This window comes from Pleurodeles waltl, chromosome 5 (genome assembly GCF_031143425.1).
Source record: "Pleurodeles waltl isolate 20211129_DDA chromosome 5, aPleWal1.hap1.20221129, whole genome shotgun sequence".
In the NCBI taxonomy this organism is placed as follows: Eukaryota; Metazoa; Chordata; class Amphibia; order Caudata; family Salamandridae; genus Pleurodeles; species Pleurodeles waltl.
In genome coordinates, this window is record NC_090444.1 from 686,095,389 (window position 1) to 686,121,242 (window position 25,854).

General features: G+C 44.6%; 1 protein-coding gene across 1 annotated transcript in view; it reads right to left on the reverse strand.

Annotated features, from left to right (window-relative positions):
* TAGAP (T cell activation RhoGTPase activating protein) overlaps positions 1-25,854 on the reverse strand; it is a 442,394-nt gene that overhangs the window by 225,727 nt on the left and 190,813 nt on the right. Inside the window, exon 2 of the mRNA XM_069234593.1 lies at positions 25,124-25,206. Within this exon, the coding sequence (XP_069090694.1) occupies positions 25,124-25,206 (83 nt within the window). The remainder of the gene's footprint in view (positions 1-25,123; positions 25,207-25,854) is intronic.

Genomic DNA, 25,854 nt, shown 5'->3' on the forward strand with positions numbered 1-25,854 from the left:
GAATGTGGGAAACCCATGCTCTAGCAATGCAAAGTCTGGCCGAGACACTTGGTATGGCTCGCATCCCTCTCTTGGGCCCACATTAAATTCCTTTTTACAACCCGACGTAATTTCTTTAACAGAAAATCGTAGATTATATCCAAGACGGAGACTTAGACGTTAGACAAGTGACATTCCATTGCCAAATGTGTGACACTTCGAGTGATACATTAATTGTAAAGCTGGTAAACAACGCCATTAAGGCTATGTAATCAGACGAATGTAACAAATTACCCCCTTTGGGCAATATGAAACTTCAGATAAGGTCTTGAAACTGCTGCAAAATTCATGTGATGGAAAGTCACTCATCTAATTCCACTTTCTCACATGATTTTGTCCTGTACCTAATGTAATGTAATTTGTAATTTAGTACGACATTACACAATAAACAAGTCTGTAGCTGACTGAGGATTGTGACTGGACCCTGGGAGCTCCACTGAGGAAGCAGTGAATGGGGCGCCCAGAGCCCCTCGCAAAAAGGACATTCACAACACCAAAGGGTCCTCACAGAGGGGGCAACCACAGAAAGTGAGGTACAGGACACATTCTCTGACGGCGCCGTCGCAGCACAGCTTGAGGTCTTAAGGGGGTGGGGGTCAGGAAGAGAGTGAACATAACCCACTGCCAGTGGCGGAACAAAGGCCCCCAAGCTCTAGGGGGTACAGGGAGAGTGCCCCCTCCAGTTTCATTACACCACTGCCCGCTGCCTCTCTCACTGAGGACAGTCACAGTACTTGGAGAATGTAATTGGCTCATTTGGTTGTTGTTTACCTTACTCCACATGGTTTGGGTCAGCAACTCCAAAATGCACCCCCCTGGCACCCACCCCTCTCCTTAGGGCTATGCTCACAAGTGGTTCCTGAGTGCCACTGCTTGTTGCCAGTTCATTAAACTTGCCTATGTATAGAGGTGGGCGAGCCACTGAAGGCTTGAACCATGCTCAAACCTGGTGCATTGCTGTAGCTCAAAGTCCTACTGGACCGTAAACCCAAAGCAAACTGAGCTTCCATGAGGCTTCTGTCTGCCACCCATGTTGTAGCTTCATGAGACAAGAATTGAAGAAAAAGTTAACTTTGATATAAATCATAGATAATCATTTAGTGGGCGAATTGCACAATGTGAAATCAGAAAACCTGAGATCAATTCCAGCTTCCCTGCTTCACCCAATTGTTGCGTGCTCCTGGGTGAATATTTTATTTCATTGAGACTCCTGTTTCTTAATTATCACACGAGAGCACCTTCAAATATGTGCGTTCAGAGTGCATGGTGTACACATAACGACTGTGTTAAATTTAATGCAATATAGTGTTGTTCCATGTACAGTAAGAATCTTGGCCACAGATAGGGTCTCCCTTGTGTGAGACTTTCTGGGTGCTAGAAGACAAGGTCCAAAAAGGATTCTAGGAATGCAACTGGTGGTCAGAAAGCAGAGCAGAGGCCCCTCATCTGCACCAGGGCCAAATAAATCTGAAAAGTGTATGACTTCTTACAGCCAGCAATAAAGTGCTGGTGCGACCCAGTGCCCAAACCCCAGACACCACCAAAATCTGTCATGAAAAGGTGTCAGCATATCCATGACGACCTCACCTTTTTAGGTCTAGGGAACTGTTCTTGTGTGGCAGCAGCTACAGTCTGACAGATCACACTGCAAATCACACAGCAGCACTGAGAGAGCCTCAAGCCACTCCGAGGGGCTAAGAGGAGCTGTAAATGCGAACAAAACATTTCAGTGATGTGACTTAGAAAACAGCACTGACATTTTAGTCTCTCTTGTGATGCCTGGCACGGGGCCGTAAGGTTAAACTGAACTTAAGGACCTTTGCTTTTGAACAACAGAGATCCCATAGAAGCAGTGACGAAGTGCTACAAAGAACTCAGGCTCTGGAGTGCTGCAGGACAGGACAATGCTTCCCACATAGAATGAAAACAAGGACAACAACCTTCCAACCGCATACTCCCATTGAAGCAATTGATTTAGCGCCCCATAAGAGATTGTAAGCACTATATAAACATTACAGTACAAGATCGCCTCTCAGTTTCTTTATCCATACTGAAAAAGTGCATCGACTGCACACACCTGGAAGTCTGGTGATGGAGGCGAATGTGTGGAAAAACTAGGCCCGGGCACAATGTGCGTTATACAACAGCGTAATTACCATAACTTTGGTAATTTTGTGTTACTTCTTTTATCGATAATTCCAGAATTCATGCCACGTCAAGTATGTATTAGCCGTTTGCTGTGAAAATGTACTGCACATGCGCCTTTTGTGGTACAAATTTACAGCTGATGCATAGGAAGAGCACAAACAACTGAATGCTAGCAGAGGTTGTTCACAGTGTGCTGGTCTTTTTGCACTATTTTTTTTAGCCTGAAATGCGGATGCAGACACACGTTTCATGGTGGAATAAAGCGGAAAAATGCTAGTTTTGCATATTGCTTAATTTCGAATAGTTTCACATGATTTTTCTGAAGTTTTGGGTTACTACGCAAAAGCAAATTGCACGATTTTCACACACTTCTAAGTAGAACTTGTTGAGCGACACTTATAGGACTTTATTATTTGTATCCTGACTCCTGGCCATCAGGAGGGATATCAGAGGGAGCCTACAGGAGTGATTTAAGTCTAGTGTTGCACCGTGGCCTCTTCAGAGGTAGCAGATTCCTATTGCACTCCCAGAGCTGAGGATAATGTCCATGTACTGTTTCTTGCTATTCATATTTCTCTCTCTCAGTAGCTACTGTAGTAAGATTGCCATATGTTACCCATTGCACAATGCACAGATCAATTATTATACATTTCCAAATGAAACACTGGGGCCCTTTCTCAATCGTTTTGTGTATGTACATTTGAATTAGGGGCATACAGTTTCCATATTCTACTGATTTATCTTTTTTTTTAGTTTAGGGCAACAGGTTGTGAAAGGAAAGTGTCAATGGAGTTGGCTATTCAATGTACAGGTGACACACAACTCCTGAGGTTTCGGGCATCCGCACACATTCTGCATTGCCAGTCACTGCCTGAGGGCACTCACACATATACTTCGAAGCAGACTGGAGTAAAGGAGTGGAAATGCAAAGGAAACACCTCTAGCTTTCATGGATGAGTGGGGAAAGGCGTTTCTGCAAGTTTCACCAACTTTAGGCAAGTGGATTATCCATTTAGAGAGCAATTCACCAACCTGTTTTAGAAAAGAGCGGGAAGAGGACTCCTGGAAATGTACAACTGATGTCAATACCCATGGTTTGCTACCATTAAGTACTGATTCCCTTTTTTTTTTACCTCGTTTCATATTTTACGACTTCACCCAACCCTACCCACACAAGAAATTTTTTAAAGTTTGACACCAAAGGTGCTCTCTGCCTACTACAGGCCTGTTGTACAGTAACCCTCCTACCTCTCACCAGTGCATACGTCTCTGTACACAGGAAGTTGACCACGGAAAAGCCCCCAGACGTCTGTGACTAATCTGTTGTGCATACATGTACAGTTCATTTCGTTTCCGTTAACGCTTTGGGGGTGGCAGAAAAGAAAGAAATCACTAAACAGACTTCCGTGGGCGTATTTCTCCAGCTACAGATTTTTCTATTACTCTGGCTTTTTAATCTGTATGCAGTGAGAAGTAATGAGAGGTGTTTCTTGTAGGTCGTTTCAAAATTATAGTGTACAAACTTCAGAGATTGTGGACATCTGCAAACTTTTGTACAGCCATTCACGCACTGGAAATAGTCTAAATTTCTCCCATAAAATGTAGGAATAACTGCTTTTTCAGAGTTGAAGTAGAAGGAAAACACCCCAAGTTTTGACTATGAGGAATGGGGGATGAGGTTTTCTAAACCAGTGGGGGAAAACCACTCACTGCACATTCATATTTCTCGCATACTAATGTCAAGCAGGTGAATAAAGGAAATATATGCTTATCCTGAATTCCAGGGATTCTCACTGAGAACTTATAAAAGTTGATGATCAACTTCAAATGTATAAGCAAACCTATGGGATTAGATTTCAGACTTGTTTTTTACAAAAACAGTTTGTAAATAGGGCTTTAAGGGCGAGTGGTGAATGATTCTTTAGGTACCAGGAATATAAACATAAACAGTTGGTTTTTTTTTTAACTTCCAGTGAGCAGTGACCCCTTCTTTTACCTCTCACTTTTCCCCTTATTAGCAGCCTCTCCACCTCACATGAGTGCGCGCGCACACACACACACACACACACACACACACACACACACGCGCGCGCGCGCACACACACTCTTGACCTAATGCCATCTTCACTTTCAGACAGGTTTTAACACCACAGGCTAGTGCTCTTTCCAAACTTTTCACGCTCCGCCCACTCTTGGCCTGCTATTGTTAGGTGGCCCTCCTACTTCTTACCACTGTAAAATTCTCTACACTGGAAGGATGACCACAGAGCCCGCCAGAAGCCCCCGTAAAAGTGATGACTAAACCATCCTGCATAAATGTACAGCTCATTTAGTTTCCGTTCCTCCTCTGGAGGGGGAGGAGACACAAAGAAATCACTAAAGACACATATTGGTAGGCGTATTTCTCAGCTACAGATTTTTTTTTAACTCTGGCCTGGTTAATCTGTAGGCAGGCAAATGTGGTTGGCACTGATTCTCGTAGGTTGATCCAAAGCTGTTGCAGATTCGAGGGGGGATCTTCACAAAGTCGTTTTGGGGTGTGTAAAGCAGTAGCCCTGTAACAGTCGTTTATTTATGCCTACATATCATTCTGAATTGCCCCCAAAATATTCAAAAATTGGATTAGCTAGGGTAATATTCACATGCAATAAAACAAAAAAAAGGGATGTGCGCTCTGCACTTTTACTAATTTTGGGGACTAGGGCTTTTAGGGGCTGATTCACAAAGGTATGTTAAAGTAGATAAAAGAGTACACTTATAGTATTACTTTCCATACTCATAAAAGCTTTTGCCAGTTAGCCCGGGTCTAGCACAAGGAGCCTTGCAGACAAAATAATTATTCTTCCAGAATAACTGCTGGAACTCAAGTTGGGGCCTGAACTTAAACAAGCAAGAATTTTCAGATTTGCACGTTAATGATAATTCTCTTCCTTATGTGCGCTCATTCTTCAATCTTTTCTGCTTTTTATATAACAAAACTATCAGTCTTCCAGTTAATGTCAACGAGAGAGTAATACGTGTCTTTATATCTCTTAAAACTGTTTATGAAGTACATTTCTCCATGGCCAGCTAAATTGACAAGTGAAATTTGGCATTGACGTTTTTGTAAGTGCAAGTTCTACTAGCTACTTTTTTTTTGCAGAGGATTTTTTAGCATTTCACACTTGACCTTGGTAGGCAGAGGCAACAGACCTGGTGGAGACTTAGTGGATGGTGGCAGACTGAAAGTAAATATACAGTTCAGCTAGTAACAGACAGAGCTCAACCACAAAGCCTCTGGTGGAATGGTTCCACCAACTTGCTCAAATCTGGGATTTGATTGGGCCAGAGATGTGCGAAAATGTGTCTCTCCATGCAGATGGTGCTCTTTTTTAACCACCACTTTCCTGCCTTGTCCGTGAGCCTTTCAAATGTTACATACATGCAGCAGATGTCGGGTTTCATTGTTAGTATGGCCAAATCAGTGGTCTACCCAATAAAGGGAGATACAGCGGTGATTCACTGAACCTCTGACCTTAAGGTTGCAACCAATGGTTTTACAGGCCTTGAGGAATGAGGACAGAGTGGCAGGGAAACGTGGGCCCACTACTAGACAGTCTCCGGCAATACTCCTTATACTGGTCCCATTCTGGCTATCCTAGATAGGGCGAGCCCCCATAATCAAAAATGTGTTGCTCTACATAAATGTCCCCACTGCTTCACAGTAACTTCTTTACATGAATCATTGCCATGTTGAGAATATATATAATCCCAGGTTGGCCATGAGTAAATGCATGAAGTTCCCTTATGATTTAGACTTGGATATGGGTGACATGCTATCATGCTACTCCTTCCAAATGGTGTTTATCAAAGGCTGGATATGCAGACACACCTCAAAGCCAAGAGCTGGTTCATATGCGATTCACATACTCTGCACCTTTTACACAGGGTCAACCCTTCAGTCTCTTGCCACTGACTTCCATGAAAATTTGGATGTAGAATAATACGCTGTAGGCCGTTAAATGGGATAGATGTCTCACAGGTTAAACTGTCCTATGGACAGCATTAAAATAAGTTAAGTCCCTATCAGATCTCTGGGACATCAAATGCATCTCCAAATTAGGGATTGTTGTGGTCCAGAAAACTGTCTGCTCATGTTCCAACCCACAATCAGAATTCCTGCTACATAAATATCAGTTGCCTGCTTACAACTTTGGCAAGTCATCCTCAGATAAATGAAATAGGTCAACACCCTCCCAGAGTTTTTCGCACCAGACGCCAAACTACTGATAGGTTGTTGGACATGACCCTTCTTAGGGAATTTCCCTGAAACGTTTTGCTTTTTTCTCCCGTTTTTTTGCTGACTCTCATTGCGTGGCCGTAGGCATCAGGGCACTTTCCCACTATTCTGCAGTGGAAAAGAGTGCGCACCCTTCCTACACATGTCAGGAAGGGGTGTTTACATGATTGGTTCAGGTGCTGTACCCAGGAGTGCGATGTAAAAAGGTACACCACATACCCAGGGCTACACTGAGTGTGCCACGCACCAGAATAGCCTGTTAAGCATATATCTGGCCTGACAATGCAGGCCTGTGGAGGTGCGGTTGCACTTGTGCTCAGGTTGGCAATTCTAAATCCGTAGCCAATCCTGAGTGGACCCCTCGCCAGCCCTAGAGCACCAGCTGAAGGGCAGACCAGGTGATAGACAAAAGGCTGGGCAGGTACACCTGGATGTCCCATGCCCTGAAGTGAAAAACCTCCACGTGGGATTTACCTACCTTTTGGATCGGCTGTTCACAGTGTGAAAGTGTCTGCACCTTTTCTACCTATTTTAGGAAGTGGCGCTGGCCAGTGTGTGCGTGCATGCCCACTGATGTTTCACATAGATGCTGATCCTGTCACAGCAGGCCTGTGTGTGCACACATGCACCTACGGTGTTCTTAACAATGGGTCCAGCCTGTCATAGAAGGTCTGTGTGTGCGCACTTGCACCTGTTGTGATCTTAAACATGAATCCAGCCTGTCACAGCAGGCTTGTGTTGGCGCACTTACACTTATGGGGTTCTTAAGCGTGATCTAGCCTGTCATAGCAGGCCTATGTGTGCGCACTTGCACTTACGGTGCTCATAAACAAGTGTCCAGCCTGCCAACGCAGGCTTGTGCGCGCACAAGGGTACGTATGCCCAGAGAGTGAAGGACACCCATGTGTGTTTTCAATACCTATGAGAGCTGCCTTGCCCACAGATTAACGTGGCGGAAGGTTACAATTACTCCTTGCTGCAATAGGAGATTGCAGCGGACCAGCCTCATAATGTTTACTATCATTAGATTCGCCCTGACAAACCACTGTCTGAGGTAAAAGTGGTTTTGTCAATAATAACTTAGAAATGCCACTTATAGAAAGTGGGCATTTCTATGCTCTAAAAAGCTTTTGTGTGCCTTTTTAATTCAACTCCAATCCACAGTGGAGGCTGGGGGACAACATCTGTGCATTTTCCAGTCACAACTATAAACCTTGGGCACACCACTGGAACAACAGATATCTGTCATTTGAGAGCCCGGCTAGTTAGACGGGAGGGAGGGCTTTTGGCACTTGGCGTCTCAGAGCCAGATCATGACCCTACTAAAGATTAAGATATGCATCCCATGGTCCATGGCAGACCGGATGGAAATTTATGGGAGACATCTGTGGTTCAAATGGGGGCCCTCTGAACCTTCCCCCTACTTCAAAGGCATACTACTTTATAACTACTGGTGCCACACTGCAGCAAACTAGAGATACACTTGTAGGGACACAGGTCCGGAGAACTGGACTGCGTGGTGCACACTGGCAGAGGAATCTGTTGTGCATGAAGAGTAATTACTGCCCTTGGAAGGGACATCGCACCCTTCCTGAATAGTGGCTGGCCTGGGCTCACTGCCTGCTGCTGTGTGATACCCCGAAGTGTGCTCTCCAAGGGCTTGATGTCTTGCCCCCCTTTCTTTGGTGGAGGTCTCAGGGACATCAAAGGCTTCCCTCGGGGGACCTACACCTCCTCCTGTGACACCCGGAGAGCAGTGCCCTCTTAAATGCCCACATCTTCTGATGGACACCACCTGGTAAAGGCAGTGTGAGCATGGAACCAAGAATTGTGCACCGGATTGCCTGGTGCGGAGCCCTAAACGAATTGCCTGCATTCCAGGAGTGTGGTCCTGCATCATAGGACCCTGACAAGCATAAGCATCTTGGTGATGAGAGGATTCACCTGTTGCAGAACCCCATGTGACCCGCTATGTTTATTGTGCCGCTATTTTTGTGCGACACGCCAACTGCATGCTCATTGCGTGCAGTGTCCGATTCACAGGTTGCCAACCTTGGGGGTGAGGCATACCTGAGCAGTGCCGCTTTCTATCTACCCTGTGTGGCACTGCTGAACTTGCATCTGTGTGTGTGAGCGGAATCGTCTGATGCGACTCAAGTCATGGCGCACCAGACTTGTACCTCATTTCCTGGGAGGTAAGTAATTTTTAACTCTCCATTTGTGTGACCGGAATTGTCTAGCGTGACTCAAAGCATCACATGCCAGACAGTGGGCCTCATTTTCAAAGAGGTGCTGAATTTGCTGCTCTAACCAGTATGTGATCGGAATTGCCTGTTGAGACTCAAGACATCGCCACCAGATATTGTGCCTCATTTGGAGGGAGGTGTGGAGGTACAAATTCGTATTCTGGAGTGCCCAGATTGCCTCAGTGTGACTTTGTTCAATGTGTGTCCTATGGGGCACGTCATCCTTCTGAGAGGCTGCCCTGCTTCATCTCTCACTTATCGATTGGTCCTTTTGCTGCCCTCAGTGCAGAGGACCAACTGCCATCTCCTCACCCTGCTCTGATGACTCATTGTTACTGAGGAATTGACGAAACGGGCCTGGGAGATGAGATTAAGTGAGAGGGCTACCCAACACTTCTGAGAGGGATAGGAAGCAGGTTCCAAGACATAGTGACCCCCCATGCCTCACAGAACCTGGTGAGTGCCTGGCAGCAAGGTGGGGCGACCTTCGACTGAATTTCCAGAGGGTGGCCAAACCTTCATTTGTCAACTGCCATCTGAAACCGTCTGTTATCTACCCTCTCACCTTCGTCCCAAGGACTTTGAATAAGTGTGATTCCGTATGGGATCAGCCCAGTGACCGAGGAGGGGAAAGGCTCCCTTTAACTCCAGTTGATGGTGGTTGAGGTAGTCGAGGTTGGCTGAATGGTGGAGGAGGGTACGGCCACCGGATCTGCAACTACAATATCTAGTGACCTTCTGGATATCAGTGCACTGCATTAGGGCATTGTGTGTGTGTGGGAGTGGCTGTCTGTGATTAACAACACTACGTGAAAGTGTGGGAGTGGATGCCTGAGATGAACAACACTGCACAGTGGTGTTGCCCTACACATTGATACTTGCCAAAAGTGTATTACGTGTGACATTGGTTTTACCTGTGCGGCCTCCAGCTCATGAGGCTATTTAAAAGTGCAATAATACCTCATGTGTACACATTACCACAATCATTATGAAACGTGGTGCAACTTATAACTGTGGGATTGAATTAGAATAATTGTTTGGGTGGGTCTTGTGCTGACAACGTTCTGCACTGCATGCGGGTGCTGGAGGTGAAGTAGGATCTTTCTCAAAGTGTACATATTACTGATGTAATTTTAACTCAGTAGGGCCTAGTACTGCTAGTGATATTTCCAAATGTGATTTATACCCAGAGATACATTATCTTCATGTTGTGTTAACTAATGTGTGTTGAATACAAACTTTATTTATTTACCCCTTGTGTAAAGTTTATTTTGTGATGCTCAAGCATTTATTGTATGAAAGTGCTGTGCCAATGCTTTACACATTGCCCCGTGTGTTAGACGTGACTGCTCAGTCCGAGCTACCGAAGGATGAGTGCTGGTTATACAGTGAGTGTTATCGTTCACCCCTGACGGGAGTGGCAGGTTCTGCCTGGATAGGGCCTTCCATCAGCAGAATGTAGCTTGCTGCTTCCAACATAGGTGAAATGAGGAGACATAGAATACATAATCCCTCCAAATCACTCATTTTTGTAATACTATGTGAAGCTTGTGAGGTGGACCTTGGCCTACTTGATTAATAGAAGTAGTGAGACTCACAGGGGCTTCAAGGGGGTAAGAACCTCGGCCCAATTCAGATTGATCCAATTTAAGAATGTACACTGTGCCTACTAAATATGAAAAAAACTCTGGAACTTTCAATATGACTCCTCCGTTTTATGCATAGAATGTAATGATTTTAAAGTGGACTTTCTGTACATGACATGGTTATGCCCCATGATTCACACCTTTTGGTTTGGTAGGGCCCACACACTGTAGCAAGCGTTAGAGAGATTTCTCGAGCTCACACCCAAGTCTGTCCTACTTAACACTGAAGAAAATAGAAATACCAGAGCATTTCTACACATCAGTATGATAGTGGCTAAGAGCGAGACATTGTTTACAGATGGCATGATGTGGCTTCCCCAGACCTGGAAACCTGGGCAGGCAGCCTAGCCACTGCATGACATTGCAGAGCTCGATATATAGGCCCTGGGATGCCCTCACAAACACAAAAACATGTGACTTCTTCAGATGCTACATAGGCAAAATAAAATGACTGATGAAGAGGGCATGGATAAGGGATAAGGGCTAGTTGGAAGGATCGCCAACATTAATATGTGTGTTACTTGCTTATTATTAATGTGCCAATGTCTGTACAAATGTGTCTACATAAACAGTCAGGTTGAGACAATATGCTGTGTGACAGTGCAAGGCTTATGGGTGTGTGAAAATAGAGTATTTTCACATAGATGCAAAATTTCAGGAAAATTACAATGAAATGCCATTTTATCAGTTAGGGCTATATTTTAACAAGAAATGTGCCTTTCCATGCATTTATGCTATAAAATAGAGCCAAAAACACAAGTCCCGCAAATAACAGCTATTTCTGTTCTGGTCATACTGTAATGCAGTGTAATCATGCTACCCGGTGTAATTTTGAGATTTTCCTGTAACAAGAGTAACACAAAATTCCCTAAATTGCTCTGGCATAATTTACATTTTGCATAGGTCTTGCAAGGATGTGATTTGCCCCATGCATGTTCTAACAAGAAATGCCAATAAAGGTTATTGTGAAAGAAGAGTTTGTTCATATCTAGAAACTCACCCATCCATGTATCCATCCATACACCTACCATATCCATTCATTCGGCCACTGTAGTGAATCCTAGTTTATTTTAATGGGATAACAGGAGTTAGCTTAGCCGTAGGCTTGTAAACTCATGCCCCCGTCACCCAGTGACTTTTAACCTACTTAGCTTGCTCTGTCTTAGTCCATTTAATTATTTATTTCCGTTAAGATGGCGGCCTTGTTTATAGTTAGGCCACTTGTTATCAGTGTCACTGCGCTAAGGCGTCAAGATCAAGCACGAAAGACAAACGTAGGCATTCACACTTAGGGATTTTCCCTCTCCATACTTTCGAGGGATTGTTGATATTAATTGCCGTCCCAAGCATGCCTGTTATCTATTGTTTTGAATAACACTTATGTCAGGGGACTTTGTAGATCTGTATAAATACAACACACTTTTAGACAGATAATCAGAGGGATTCCGACCAGAGGGCATCGCCACCATCGCGGATACCGATGCTGCAGTCATCTTGACGCTGGCCCAGTCTTCGTGTCCCTGCGGAGTCTGAGATAGAGACCTCATTCCAAGGTAACGAGGGTTGGGGGCTCCTCTCATGGACACGGCTTTGGCAGATTAGGTTTAACAAACCCAGCTCTCCTTTTAGGTAGGAGGTTAGACCTATTCTCCTTAGGGTATTAGGGCTTATTCCATTTTATACATATATTTCTCACATATATTGCACAATGGTGGGGGTCTTTATAACAATGACTATCTTCTTCACAATACTATTGCTTAGTATATTAATTATCCTAATCATTGCAGTTCATGCAACTTATCGCAAATTGCAGTTATGTTGAATAAAAACTATTATAACTTCACTGCATCTGTGTTATTGCCTTTGTTTGTATGAGATATAATAAATCTGTGAGAAAAGGGTAATTTCCGTTTAACCACGACAACCCTGAGAGATCTTACTTTGAATCCATGCGTAAGCGACTGCTACAAATCACCTTTTACTATTGTGTTTCTGGTGAGGTACTGCTAGTAAGCCGGTAAGGTTTGGACAACAGTTACAACTAGTTGTAGGAAGAAACTTAGGGGGTCATTCCAACCCTGGCGGTCAATGACCGCCGGGTTGGAGGACCGCGGGAGCACCGCCGACAGGCCGGCGGTGCTCCCAAGGGCATTCCGACCGCGGCGGTAAAGCCGCGGTCGGACCGGCAACACTGGCGGTCTCCCGCCAGTGTACCGCCGCCCTTTGGAATCCTCCAAGGCGGCGCAGCTAGCTGCGCCGCCGAGGGGATTCCGACCCCCCTACCGCCATCCAGTTCCCGGCGGTCCGCCCGCCGGGAACCGGATGGCGGTAGGGGGGGTCGCGGAGCCCCTGGGGGCCCCTGCAGTGCCCATGCCACTGGCATGGGCACTGCAGGGGCCCCGTAAGAGGGCCTTAAAGTATTTCACTGTCTGCTTGGCAGACAGTGAAATACGCGACGGGTGCAACAGCACCCGTCGCACCTTCCCACTCCGCCGGCTCGATTACGAGCCGGCATCCTCGTGGGAAGGGAGTTTTTCCCTGGGCTGGCGGGCGGTCTTTTGGCGACCGCCCGCCAGCCCAGGGAAAAACTTAGAATACCCTCCTCGGTCTTTCGACCGCAGAGCGGTATTTCGGAGGGGGGAAGTCTGGCGGGCGGCCTCCGCCGCCCGCCAGACTTGGAATGACCCCCTTAGTCACCTACAAACGAAAGTACTGTCATCCTGAGACCAGCAGTCTTGCTCAGAGCAAGAGTCCAAACTACAACATGGCACCACCAACGATGGTGTTTAGGCACTAATTTACGGATACCCTGACTATCACTGTCTCACAGACAACAGGTACCCTCAGTACCATTATACGGAGACGTCCGTGGTCTTTGGGAGAATCCTCCTCAGCCAAATAGGTAACACCTAATTAGGCTGTAGGTTGTTCGAGCTCGAACTCACAAAAGGAAAAAAACTTCCCCTATTTTTGGTGTTCGGTTTCTCTAAACAACTATGGCTAATACCATAGACATTCCTGCAAACGTTAGACATGCACTTACACAACATTTATTAGCGCATGGCCTTACAGAAGAGAGCGGGGAAGTTACTCTGATTATAGAAGCGACTGAAGCCTACCAAACAGAAACATTTTACTGTTGGGTTGCCTTTCCTGAGGCTGACCAACGAACGCCCACATTTCACACATATGACATTGCGGACGTACCCGTAAGATACGAAGCATACCAGTATCATGAAATATCGCTCACGTATCAAGAGCATCAGAACTGGTTTGAAGGCGCCCTACCACATGTACTACGACGGGTGAGGCTAGGTCCTTTAAGTAATGAAGGGCCTACATGGCCCATGTTTGCCACATATACACCTCACCCAGGCATACAGACTATGCCGATTGTAGATTTAAGAATATTATATAATGAATTAGTGGCATTATATAGACGATTGGTTCAGTTCGTAATGCGAACATCGAACACTACACCAGTGCGTCCAGCACTGCCAGTAGCTGGTGGATATCAATTGGCTACTGGGATTAATCTACAAACAGTGCATACCATTATGGGTAAAGTGCCCACGGATCGAGAAAAAATACCGTTCTGGATTGCTCAGAAAACAAATCAGCTGGAAGCTGTGTTCCCCCATACGGGGCCACAGGAGAAACATAGATTGCTCACTATGTGCTTGCCATTCGGGATGGTTCCCTCAGTGGATGAATGTGCCACTTGGGGTACAGTCTTCGCTGCCGTTTATACTACCACACATGGTACCCCTACACTTGCCAATTTACCGGAAGTGTTAAAACAAATACAAAATGAGCATGGGGCTGCACCGGCCCTAGATCTGGGGATGAAATTGATGCGTAACTTTGACGCCGTCTCCTCGATAATACTAAGTAATAATAAAGGGGAAGCGGTGGCACTGGCGATACGCCAGCGTCTCCGGGAAACTCCACATGTGGAACAGGAGAGACAGCTACCGAAAATAATATCCGATACCTATACTAGTATAGGACGGGGTGGGCTGGGAGCCAAACCTAAAAAAATTGGACATACCGAGTACCGCCCATAAGGAAGGTACAAAGCAAGCACAAGAGGGCTCTAAAAAGCGCTGGGACAAACAAAAAGATTTCAAAGATAGGAGAAATAAAAGAGCTGATTCTCCACATCCGGAGTACTCCGAAAGGAGGTATAATCTCAGGAATAGGGATAACATTAGAACTCCAGACAGATATACTGATTCACGTCCTTCTCGTTCCTTTCAGGACGCACCGGATAGACGTAGTGAGAGAGGGGGCCGTCAAGATCGACGTCCGGAATACGTGAAAGAAAAGAAAGACTCGCCGCAGTCTGCCATTAAAAAGAAGAAAAGACTCCTCAGCAAAAGCCACAATTTAAAAAGAAGAAAGTGCAGCACTGACCGTTAAAAATGCCAGTAGTATTGAGAACACTGTTGAGGAACAAGAGGTGGGCAGTGACTCTGTTGGACAACGCGGCAGAGGTCATGATATGTCGCCAGAGTCTGAAAGATCATCTGGATGCGACAGCAACTAGCGATTACATCGCAGTTGAGACGGAGGATGGCCGCGTTCTCCCACCCGATCGGGTTTATGATTTAACAATTCAGATAAAAGGAGACGTGGAACGCATTATTAGTGTAATATTCTGGGATGAACTTACTAGTGATATCCTGTTGGCCGAGAGAGACTGGCCACCTGAACATGTCCGCAAGCTCCCACATGGGGAAGATGTCATTTTGCCTTCTTTCTCCGATCTTGTTCTGGAGGCAGACAAAAAAGCCTATGCTGCTGAATGGGCTTTAGCACAGGCACCTGCATTATACCGTAATCATGTAGGTTGGGACAAGGACTCTCCTTGTCATGTTATTCCTGTTCGGTCTACACCACACCCGCAGCCACAATACCCTGTTAAACATGAAGCGAAAGCTCCAGTAACAGAGATACTGTCACAACTTGAGTACCAGGGAGTAATTGAGCCCTGTACATCGGCTATGAATAATCCGCTATTTCCCGTTGCGAAACCTGATCATTCATATAGAATAGTGGTTGATTATAGACACTTAAATAGTCATACACACACATATGCTATACAAAATTCACACAGCACAGCGCTGATCAACAATATAGTGCGTAAAAAATATAAAACTACATTGGATATATCTAATGGGTTTTTCTGCCAGAATTTAGCACATGAAAGTAGGGACCTAAGTGCATTTTCCTTTGGCTCTCAGAAACGCTTTTGTCGTTTACCACAAGGCTATAAAAACAGCCCAGGTCTGTTTTCGGCCCGTGTAACATCAATCTTGCACGAGCTTGATTCCGAGGCATTATCCTATGTGGATGATTTCTATCTCACTGATGACACCCTTGAAATTCATCTTGCAAAGGTCGATCGAATAATTTTGGGATTTGCTGCCTTCGGATATAAATTTAATTTTAAGACAAGCAAGATAGCCTTTCTTAGTGTATTGTTCCTAGAATATGAGCTATCAAACGAGGGGAAGAGCCTGGCCCGCACTTCCTAGAAAAGTGTGCTCAGCTACAGCCTCCGAACACGCTTAAGAGATTACAGTCATTACTGGGTTTTTTTAATTTTGGCAGAACATACATTCCAGATTATGCTGAACGCATCAAGCCACTATATGACTTAATTCAGCCCAATTTTTCTAGCAGGCGATGGACGATTGAACACACACACATCCTTAGGGACATACAACGGGACATGCTGGAGGCTAGACACTTGTACACACGTGACAATAAAACGAATTTGGTCATCAGAATAATAGCTGGTGCCCTTGGATTTACCTATGTCACCTTTAATGAGGGTGACACGGTGCCGATAGCATACAAATCACATTTGTACTCCAATGCAGAGAAACGTTTTGCTCCTACTGAAAAAATTCTGACAGCAGTTCAGATGGCCATCATAAAGGAGAGGCCACTTGCCCAGGGGAAGCGCATTATTGTTGTCTCCCCGGTACCGGCCTTAGAGGCTGTCACTAAAGCGAGCGTTCCAAGCGCTAAGGCATTACATCCACGCTGGATTCAATGGGCAACGTCTCTGACCGCCACTGATGTTGATTATGTGTTTGACCCAAGACTTCAGACACAAGAATTTCTCCAGTATGAACAGGAGTACCCCGCTCCTCTACACATATTGCCAATAGACAGTTATGATACCATCATTTATACTGACAGATCAGCACAACTGGCTGTGGGTACTAAACATCAATACTCGGCAGCTTGCGCAGCCGTGTGCGGGGTAATGGAAGACGGAGTTTTCCATCCTCATAATACCTACACTCAGACCTTAGGGGACTGCACAGCCCAGTTGGCCGAGCTTAAGGCTCTTCTTCTAGCGCTCGAACATTCAGAGCCAGGAACACAGACTTTGATCGTCTGTGTTTCATGTTACTGCGTCCAGTCATACAATGAATACCTCAATCATTGGAAACTGAATGGGTTTAGAGATTCTAAAGGGAACACCATTAAACACAAAATGTTGTGGGGAAGGGTGGCTGATCTTAAGGATAAGCTGCCATGTGTCCATGTAGTTCATACATTGGGGCACCAACGTGTAGCAATACATGTTGCCGGTAATTCATTGGCTGATGAAGCAGCCAAAGCATCAGTAGCTACGGCTTCTGTGGCTGCAGTGACTTGTTCTCGGACGAGGTTGGATAATGAAATACTGATTGCCATTAAAGCCTCGGCTGCAGGCAAGACCCTTCTGAAAGGATACCCTACGAACTATACCTATCATATCAGTGCACAGAATGTTGCTTTTGCAACAATTCCTGATGTTGGTGATCAAGTGATCCCAAATGAAGACCAAAGATTGGAGCTGATTACAGCTGCACATGAGGGTGCTGCTTCTGCACATGCTGGTATACAGGCCACTATCACCATTCTACAACAACGGTACTGGTGGCCTGGTCTATGCAGACGGACTAAACAGTATGTCCTTTGCTGTAACATTTGTTAGCAGATTAAGGGCTCAAATATCAATCGCCCTCCGCAGCCATCTCTCTTAGTGTCAGACAAGCCACTCCATTGTGTGTACCTGGACCATTGTGGTCCCCTTCAACCTGATGGTGCATACAAATACATTTTAGTGGCTGTAGATTCCTGTTCTAGATTCCTGTGGGTATGGCCACAGCGGTCGGCTGACGCCCGGACTGTTATAAAAGATTTGCTGATCTTTATCGGTACATATGCGGTTGCAGCATTCCATTCGGACCAGGGCCCTGCATTTGCCTCTAAGGCTTTCAGGGACACCATGAGGACGATGGGTGTTGAACTCCATTACTCCTCACCATACCATCCAGAGGGAAATTCGGTCGTGGAGAGGCGGAATCGTGATCTAAAGCAGTCCTTAACAGCTCGAGTATTAGGTTCAGGCCGCAGTTGGTTACATCACCTATATGGGGTCCAGAGAGCACTGAATAATCTGCCAAGACGGTCCTTGGGGGGAAAGTCTCCATATGAGGTTCTCTTTGGGACAACTATGTATGTCCCCGATCTTGATGCCCCTGGTATGGTGGCAGCAGAAACACCATTTGACATAAAAGAACGTCTCGCTGTTTTACAGGAGCTTCAACAATTCCGTGATGATAAATCATCTGCAAGTGCTGCCACCTTGGGAATAAGGGACTTGGCGAAAACTTCGACTGGCTGGATTCCTAACGTTGGGGATCTGGTTTGTGAGAAGATCGCTGTGAAAAAAGAGTTTGGTCCATCATACAGAGCACCTGTACCGGTCTTGGGGATAAAAGGCACAAGGACTGTCATCCTTCCACCGTTGTCTGGTTCCAAATCAAACAGATTCATCTCCATTGATGACATCAAATTACACCATGTGGCCGATTCTTCACAGTAGACCAGGAGGTCCCTTGGGTAGTTCCCGATCCCCTCTCACTACCCAACAGGACATCACTCTACATAGTAGGATGACTATCGCTACTACTGACTATGAAACTAGGTCAGCTGCTGTTTCAGACACTTCCTCGACCATGGGGAGGGCGGAAAATGAACTTTTGTTGGTTCCAGTAACAACTTCGGAGAACACCCCGCTACAGGATTTGGCTGTATTTTACACAAACACTTCCACGACTAATAACGTTGTCTATCAAGAACTTCCACGAGCAGTGGATGAGAATTCGATGGGTCCTGTGTTTGCGGAGACTTCCTCTGGCTATTTTGTAGACATTGATGATTTTTCTTCAGATTCATCCTCAACTGAGACTGGCAAACTTTTGAGAGGTAGCAAATTCTATCGATGGTTTAAGAAGAACTATTTGATATATCCATGGAACTATCTCTGGTTCTGTTTGACATTTATTGCATTATTTTTATGGATTGGTTTTGTGACTGTTTTCTTTTTACTAATTAATGGTCACTATATTGCTGATCGCTCCTCAGTGGAGCCTGTTGATGTAATTTTAACACCACATCATTCATCACATAAGGTCCGACGTGATTTGTCCCCTGTCAATATTACAGCTATTCCAATTCCTGATGGGATTGTTTGGGACAAAGTTCCGTTCGATATATATGGGCCTACAGAGATGATTCAAATACCATACGTTTTCAAAATTTCTATGTCTGATGTTATTACACCAAATATTGTCTCTGATGATTGGGATGTCCAAACAGTTGATTCCATGCTAACTGAAATGAAGGACTACTCCGCTTTTGGAAGTGATGATGTATATGATTATACAATGAATTATGGGGAAATGTTCTGCTATAACAATTGGGGACATCACTACCTGCACCGTGCAACTAGATATAGGCCTCTCTTTAACTACACACAATGGGAACACTGTTCAACACCACGGGTGGGGAGTCCAAAGTATTACAGTGACAAATTCACATACTTTTATTATTTTAAATTACCTACAACACAATTTAGAAAACTCTTGCTAACAGATACAAAACTGATTTATTCAGATCCCTTTGTTTCCCGACTCTCGATTGAGGGTTATGAATATTGGAAGAACACTATCGATTTGAAGAGTGTATGGGGAACACAATATTGGCAAATACAGGGTAGGGAGGCTTTGTTTCGAGCTTGCTTAATTCCTGTGCAAATGATTTTTTTGAATGACACTGTTGAGCAGACATCATGTCTGGGTTTAGCAAAAATTAAAGATCTGAACACGCCCAGTATCCCTACTCTGACAAAATTTAGAGATTGGCAACACTTTCTTAATGTTTCAGAGGACAGGCTAGATGCAATGGTTAAGGCTGGTGCTTATAATTCTTCACTTTCCCGTCCCGGCGGATGGTTGGTATGGCCCACCGACACTGATGAGTGTCAGAGGTGTTTTCTTCAGGGGGTTTTTCCATTAATAGGCCAGACCCTCGCTTTCTATCAGGTCAACATACTGGTATAATTACAACATACAGTGTGGGTAAGCTGTGCCAGCAATGGGTGCAGACGAACACTTTAACAGCGGTAAAACAACACCTGAACACTCTTTCTGACAGTATAGAATTACAAGATTTCCTATTAGGTCCTAGGGAACAACGCTCAAAACGGTTTTTATATGCTATGTATAATGACATTTGGAAACTTTCTCAAATTGAGGCTGCTGCACGTTTAAGGCAACTTGATAAGGAGAATTTGGAAAAAACATTGGCTGTTGTCGACAATGGCATGAACACGCTATCCAACAGGATTTATTCACTGTCGAATATAGTGTCATCTGCTATTGATATCACTCAGACTGATTTGTCCCGGTTATATCATGGGCAAACACAGCTACGTTCCATCATGCAGCTGGGTTGGGCATTGCAGACGCTGAGAAGTGGCCACATTCCATGGCAATACATCAATGGGAGTGAACTATTCGCTGCTTTTAATTTTTCCAGGGAACAAGAGACAATGGCTAAAAGGGAGGCTCGTTTCACCTTGCTTCAAGTAGAAAAATTAGATAAGTTGCCCTTCACGGTAGCAGAGAGTCCTTCAACTATCTGGCTCTTACACGGCATTATTAATTTACCGTTTTCGACCTTTCGTTTCTCGAGCTGCCTGAAACATCTTGCAGTGGGACGATATGAACGGCTAGGAGATAGCTTTATTAAGGAAGAGTGGGAGTTGCCCTTTGAGTATCGATGTCTGAACGGCGAACAGGAGGTCTTTCTTAGCGGAAGTGAATGTGAGACTACTGTTCGTCATTCCATGATATGCAAACAGGTGTCTCTTCACGGTCTTTGCAATGCGGGGGTCGCGAATTTGGCCTGTTTTCTGAAGGGTACTCCCGTCCCCTTGATTCGTTCAGTGTTTCATGTACTTTCTAATGGGAGTTATGTTCTACTGAGCGATGACAGCTGTTGCGGCTTGCGACCTGGAATTGCCTACGCAATCTCAGTCACGAAGGTCGTTACGTGTTGTGGCCATGTTTTGTTTCCCCCCACACGAGAGATACAAGTATCTGAAATGTGGCCCCACATTGATACTATTAATGTGAACTATGACAAGTTGAGTAGACTAAAGGCGCTATTGTTTCAAAAACAGGTCACCTTGATATCCGCAAAAGAGACGTATGCTCTCCAGATTGCGAGATCATCAGCCGAGATACAATCCCTTTTAAATACCGATTTCCCCAAACACTTTGGAGAGTTGGTATCCAGAATATTCAATGCTTCAAGCACAACTGGGATTGTTCATTTCTTTAAGGCTGTTGGGTCTGGTTTCGTGTCCATCTTCCAGACTGTCTTCGGAGTCATCCCATCAGCCATCCATTCTCTCTTTTCCAGTGTGTTTGGTGGCTTTCCAATTATTTTGGCTTTAATTGGCGGACTGCTACTGCTATTTTTTCTGATTCGCGGTGGTTGTTTTTTTCCAGCGACACAGAGCAATGGAGCCGCTCCCGTCAACCCCGCTATGCCGTGAACGCATGGTTCGGATCTTCGGTACACCCTTGCTGGTGGAACTGGAGTTTGACTGGTCATTGTCATTCCGGCCTCTACTCTGGTGTGTACAACCGGTGTTCCGCTGCATATGGTGGCTCTTTGAACATCTGCCTATGGTCTGTCTTGCTGTTGCACCAACATCTCCTGTGGACCACGAACTGCTGATGTCCCTGATGAGGGTTCATACACGGTCATGCCCCTTGAGACTGAGGTTGCTCCGCGAGGCCACCTATGAGCCTTCTGTTATAAGATCTAACATGGATGAGGCCGCTACGGCGAGTGTCGATACACCGATGAATGTGACTCACTTCTGCTCTGTAGATCCGTTTGTCCGTCCAGCTCTCGATTTCACTTCAGATGATGTTGACTCGTTTTTAAGATCCTTGAATGGTGACTTCGATGACATTCTTCAAGATCCTGCATATAGCACATAATTTGATGAATTTGCTTGCCAGTTCCCGGTTCTAAAAATCAGCAATTAGACTGAAAGTTTGCTATATTTGTCATGGTTGATATTAAAACATCTCTGTATCTCTTTTTAAACAAATTTTTACACATAGCAATTATTTTTGTCATTAAGTGCATATGTTTTTTTTTTTAAAGCTTAAGTTTTCGATTTTGTTTTTGGCTTTAAGTTCAGTAGCAGCTTTTTTAGCGGTTGGGTTTCTTTACCTCCATCATACCTGTTACGGCAATGGGGAGGGTGTAGTGAATCCTAGTTTATTTTAATGGGATAACAGGAGTTAGCTTAGCGGTAGGCTTGTAAACTCGTGCCCCCGTCACCCAGTGACTTTTAACCTACTTAGCTTGCTCTGTCTTAGTCCATTTAATTATTTATTTCCGTTAAGATGGCGGCCTTGTTTATAGTTAGGCCACTTGTTATCAGTGTCACTGCGCTAAGGCGTCAAGATCAAGCACGAAAGACAAACATAGGCATTCACACTTAGGGATTTTCCCTCTCCATACTTTCGAGGGATTGTTGATATTAATTGCCGTCCCAAGCATGCCTGTTATCTACTGTTTTGAATAACACTTATGTCAGGGGACCTTGTAGATCTGTATAAATACAACACACTTTTAGACAGATAATCAGAGGGATTCCGACCAGAGGGCATCGCCACCATCGCGGATACCGATGCTGCAGTCATCTTGACGCTGACCCAGTCTTCGTGTCCCTGCGGAGTCTGAGATAGAGACCTCATTCCAAGGTAACGAGGGTTGGGGGCTCCTCTCATGGACACGGCTTTGGCAGATTAGGTTTAACGAACCCAGCTCTCCTTTTAGGTAGGAGGTTAGACCTATTCTCCTTAGGGTATTAGGGCTTATTCCATCTTATACATATACATATATTTCTCACATATATTGCACAATGGTGGGGGTCTTTATAACAATGACTCTCTTCTTCACAATACTATTGCTTGGTATATTCATTATCCTAATCATTGCAGTTCATGCAACTTATCGCAAATTGCAGTTATGTTGAATAAAAACTATTATAACTTAACTGCATCTGTGTTATTGCCTTTGTTTGTATGAGACATAATAAATCTGTGAGAAAAGGGTAATTTCCGTTTAACCACGACAACCCTGAGAGATCTTACTTTGAGTCCATGCGTAAGCGACTGCTACAAATCATCTTTTACTATTGTGTTTCTGGTGAGGTACTGCTAGTAAGCCGGTAAGGTTTGGACAACAGTTACAACTAGTTGAAGGATGAAACTTAGTCACCTACAAACGAAAGTACTGTCATCCTGAGACCAGCAGTCTTGCTCAAAGCAAGAGTCCAAACTACGACACCACCTAAATTCTTCTATCCAAGCATCCATCCATTCATTCATCCATCTACCCACCCACACAATACATCCTCTCAGATCCACACATGCATCCATACATCAGCCATTAATATTCTGGGCCAAGGCAGCCATTTAGTCATCCATTCACCCATCTACACACAATCCATTCATCACCACAATCTGCATCCATGTACCCATCCATCAGGCCAGCCAGCCACATGCCCATCAATGCACCTCAAACAATAATAATAAAACTTCGAAATCAACATCAACGAAATCTTCGCATGTGCTTAAAAAATAAAAATCTTTCTGCAAATTATATGGGAGGAACATGGCAAAGAATGAAAATAAATTCAAACATCTTTCCAATAAATTATGCTATTTGTTCTGTTGACAATATACATTTCTGTTCCATTACGTGCTCTTTAACATACCTTTGGTAGTGCGCTGAAAGCCAGTTCTAATGCTGGTTCTGGCAAACAGGAAGCAGTTCAGAAAAACACCAAAGCAGCTGTTAGATGCAAAATTTGAAAAATGAACCTGCAAACTGAACTTTCTGAAATTATGGACAAATGCTGTCCATTAAAAGCTCAATTACGGAACGGACATTAGGCTGAATTTACGGACAGTCCATGAAATTAACAGGCATGTGGTCACCGTAGTTCACATGTTGAAGCTAGTGGGGGCACCACCATCAAAAACATGACAGTCCGCGCAGCTCAAAACTGAGTGGGCAGGTACCCAATTTAGCGGACAGGGTACTCTGCCACCTTTGTGGCCGAAAACCCTGTTTGCCAAACTGTAAGACAAGTCTCTTAACCTACAGCTCTCCTTACACCCAACTCTTTCCGAATTTTAAAAGCCACACAGTCTTTTTGTGTCCATTCTTCTGAAGAAATTCCGAGATCACGGGCTATCCTGCCTTCCTGAGCTGCATCGCCCACCTGTCAGAGAAGAAAATGTTTTGCTCACTACCAAGACCAGCTCCAATAAAGGCTAGACTGACTTATGGTTTGCCAAGTAGGATGTTACCACAGTGGCCTTGTTTGAAACTCAAGGCAATCACAGACTGACAGGAGCCATGCTTCTTTGATTAGTGAAGGCAGTGAAATGTGAAGAAGACTTCATCCTGACATCTTACAAAGTTGCAAGGCATTGTGGGAATAACATTTACTGCAGGTCAGCACAGGGCTGGGAACTAGTTGAGAAATGGAAGAGGAGAATGTGTGGGTTACCCGCCCTGGTTTACACTCTCAAATAAAATTGCTTGTTGGGACTAGGAAGACATCAGACAGACGCTCCACTTGGAGGAATAGCTGTCTGTTTGCCTGAAGAAGAACTTTAGAGCATGTGCCTCCTACCTTCCTTTTAGTCTGTAACTCAAAAACGCCGCTCTAAGGCTCACGATAGCTGACCTCTCACAGACTAACAAGAAAAAATGGCGCAGTATATATTTGGAGAAAGCCTGCAGACTATGGATCTATTTTTCTGGGGAAAAGAGTGTGGAAGATCAAAGGAACAGAGAGAAAACAAGGAGCTGGAAATTGGGGGGAAACCCTTTTCTCTACTCGAACCTGCGATCTGATGGCCAAGGAACATCCCTGGGGGGTTTGAGAGCATATGGACCATCAGAAGTTATGCAACGTTTGCTACAGATTCTGAAGATCTTTATATTTGCTCTCCTTGGTTCCTTCATAAGCATGTGCATTTGTTGAAAGTGACTGTAACTGAGTTTGTAAAGGCCTGTAGTTTCCCCAAAATGTCTCCGTTTCAAAACCATACACTAGTGGGTATAGGTTTGGTTCAGTGTAGAAAACGAATGCATGGCTTCCTCCTGGAGGTCAGAGCCACCATTAGCGTGGTTATATTTTAATTTCAAAGTCTGCCTTTGAAAGTCTGGCTTCCTCAATAGAGTTTCTTGATTTTCTGGAAAATACGTACCACTTCCAACATTTATAAACATTACAATACGTGTCAATAATATTTATTTAAGAATGGTAGTCCATGCTAAAGATAAAAATCACAAACACATCTTACCTGCCTGATGACCACGGCTTGCTCAGTGCTTTGCTGAAAACAATCGAAGGGGCTGAACATCTTCGCTGAGCCAGGCTCTTCAACTGTGAATAAAAGTGCAGTTTAGAAGTTAGCTTTTTCCTAGTTTACCTTCTGCATTTGACATAATGTAATGTGTTCCCTAGCAGATGCTTGGCAGTGGATCTGGGTCATCTAACCCAGATACGGTGAAAGATACAGTGCAAACTGAGATATTTTCAATGCATTTTCAATGTTTCAGTGTGCTCGTTACAACATGTTCCAAAATATTTGCCAGCAAACACTGTGGAATGAGCCTATGGACGGGAAAAAAATCGAAAGTGAGCATGAGCAAAGCAGAGATTGGAAAGGTAAAATGTGTAAATTAACTGAAGTTGCTGTAATGAAAACAAGGATGGAAATGAAAATGAATGAAAGCAAACTTGCCTTTATACAAGGTACTGAGAACATTTGCTATCTGAGATCAAATAGCCAAAATATACCAACACTACCAATCAAAACAAAGGGAACGCACGGTGTGATGAGTGCACTTTAAGTGCATTTAGGGTGCAACGGGGACAAGGCTGATACAAAGTTGTGAGAAGCTGTAGTGCACTGCTAAACACTAGACAAGCAGTGGTGGTACAAGTCTCTTCAGACCAAAAAGTGAGGCTCTAAGAAGGTTGGGGTGGATCGAACAAAAGCTATTCACTAAAAAAAATCAAAGGTTACAG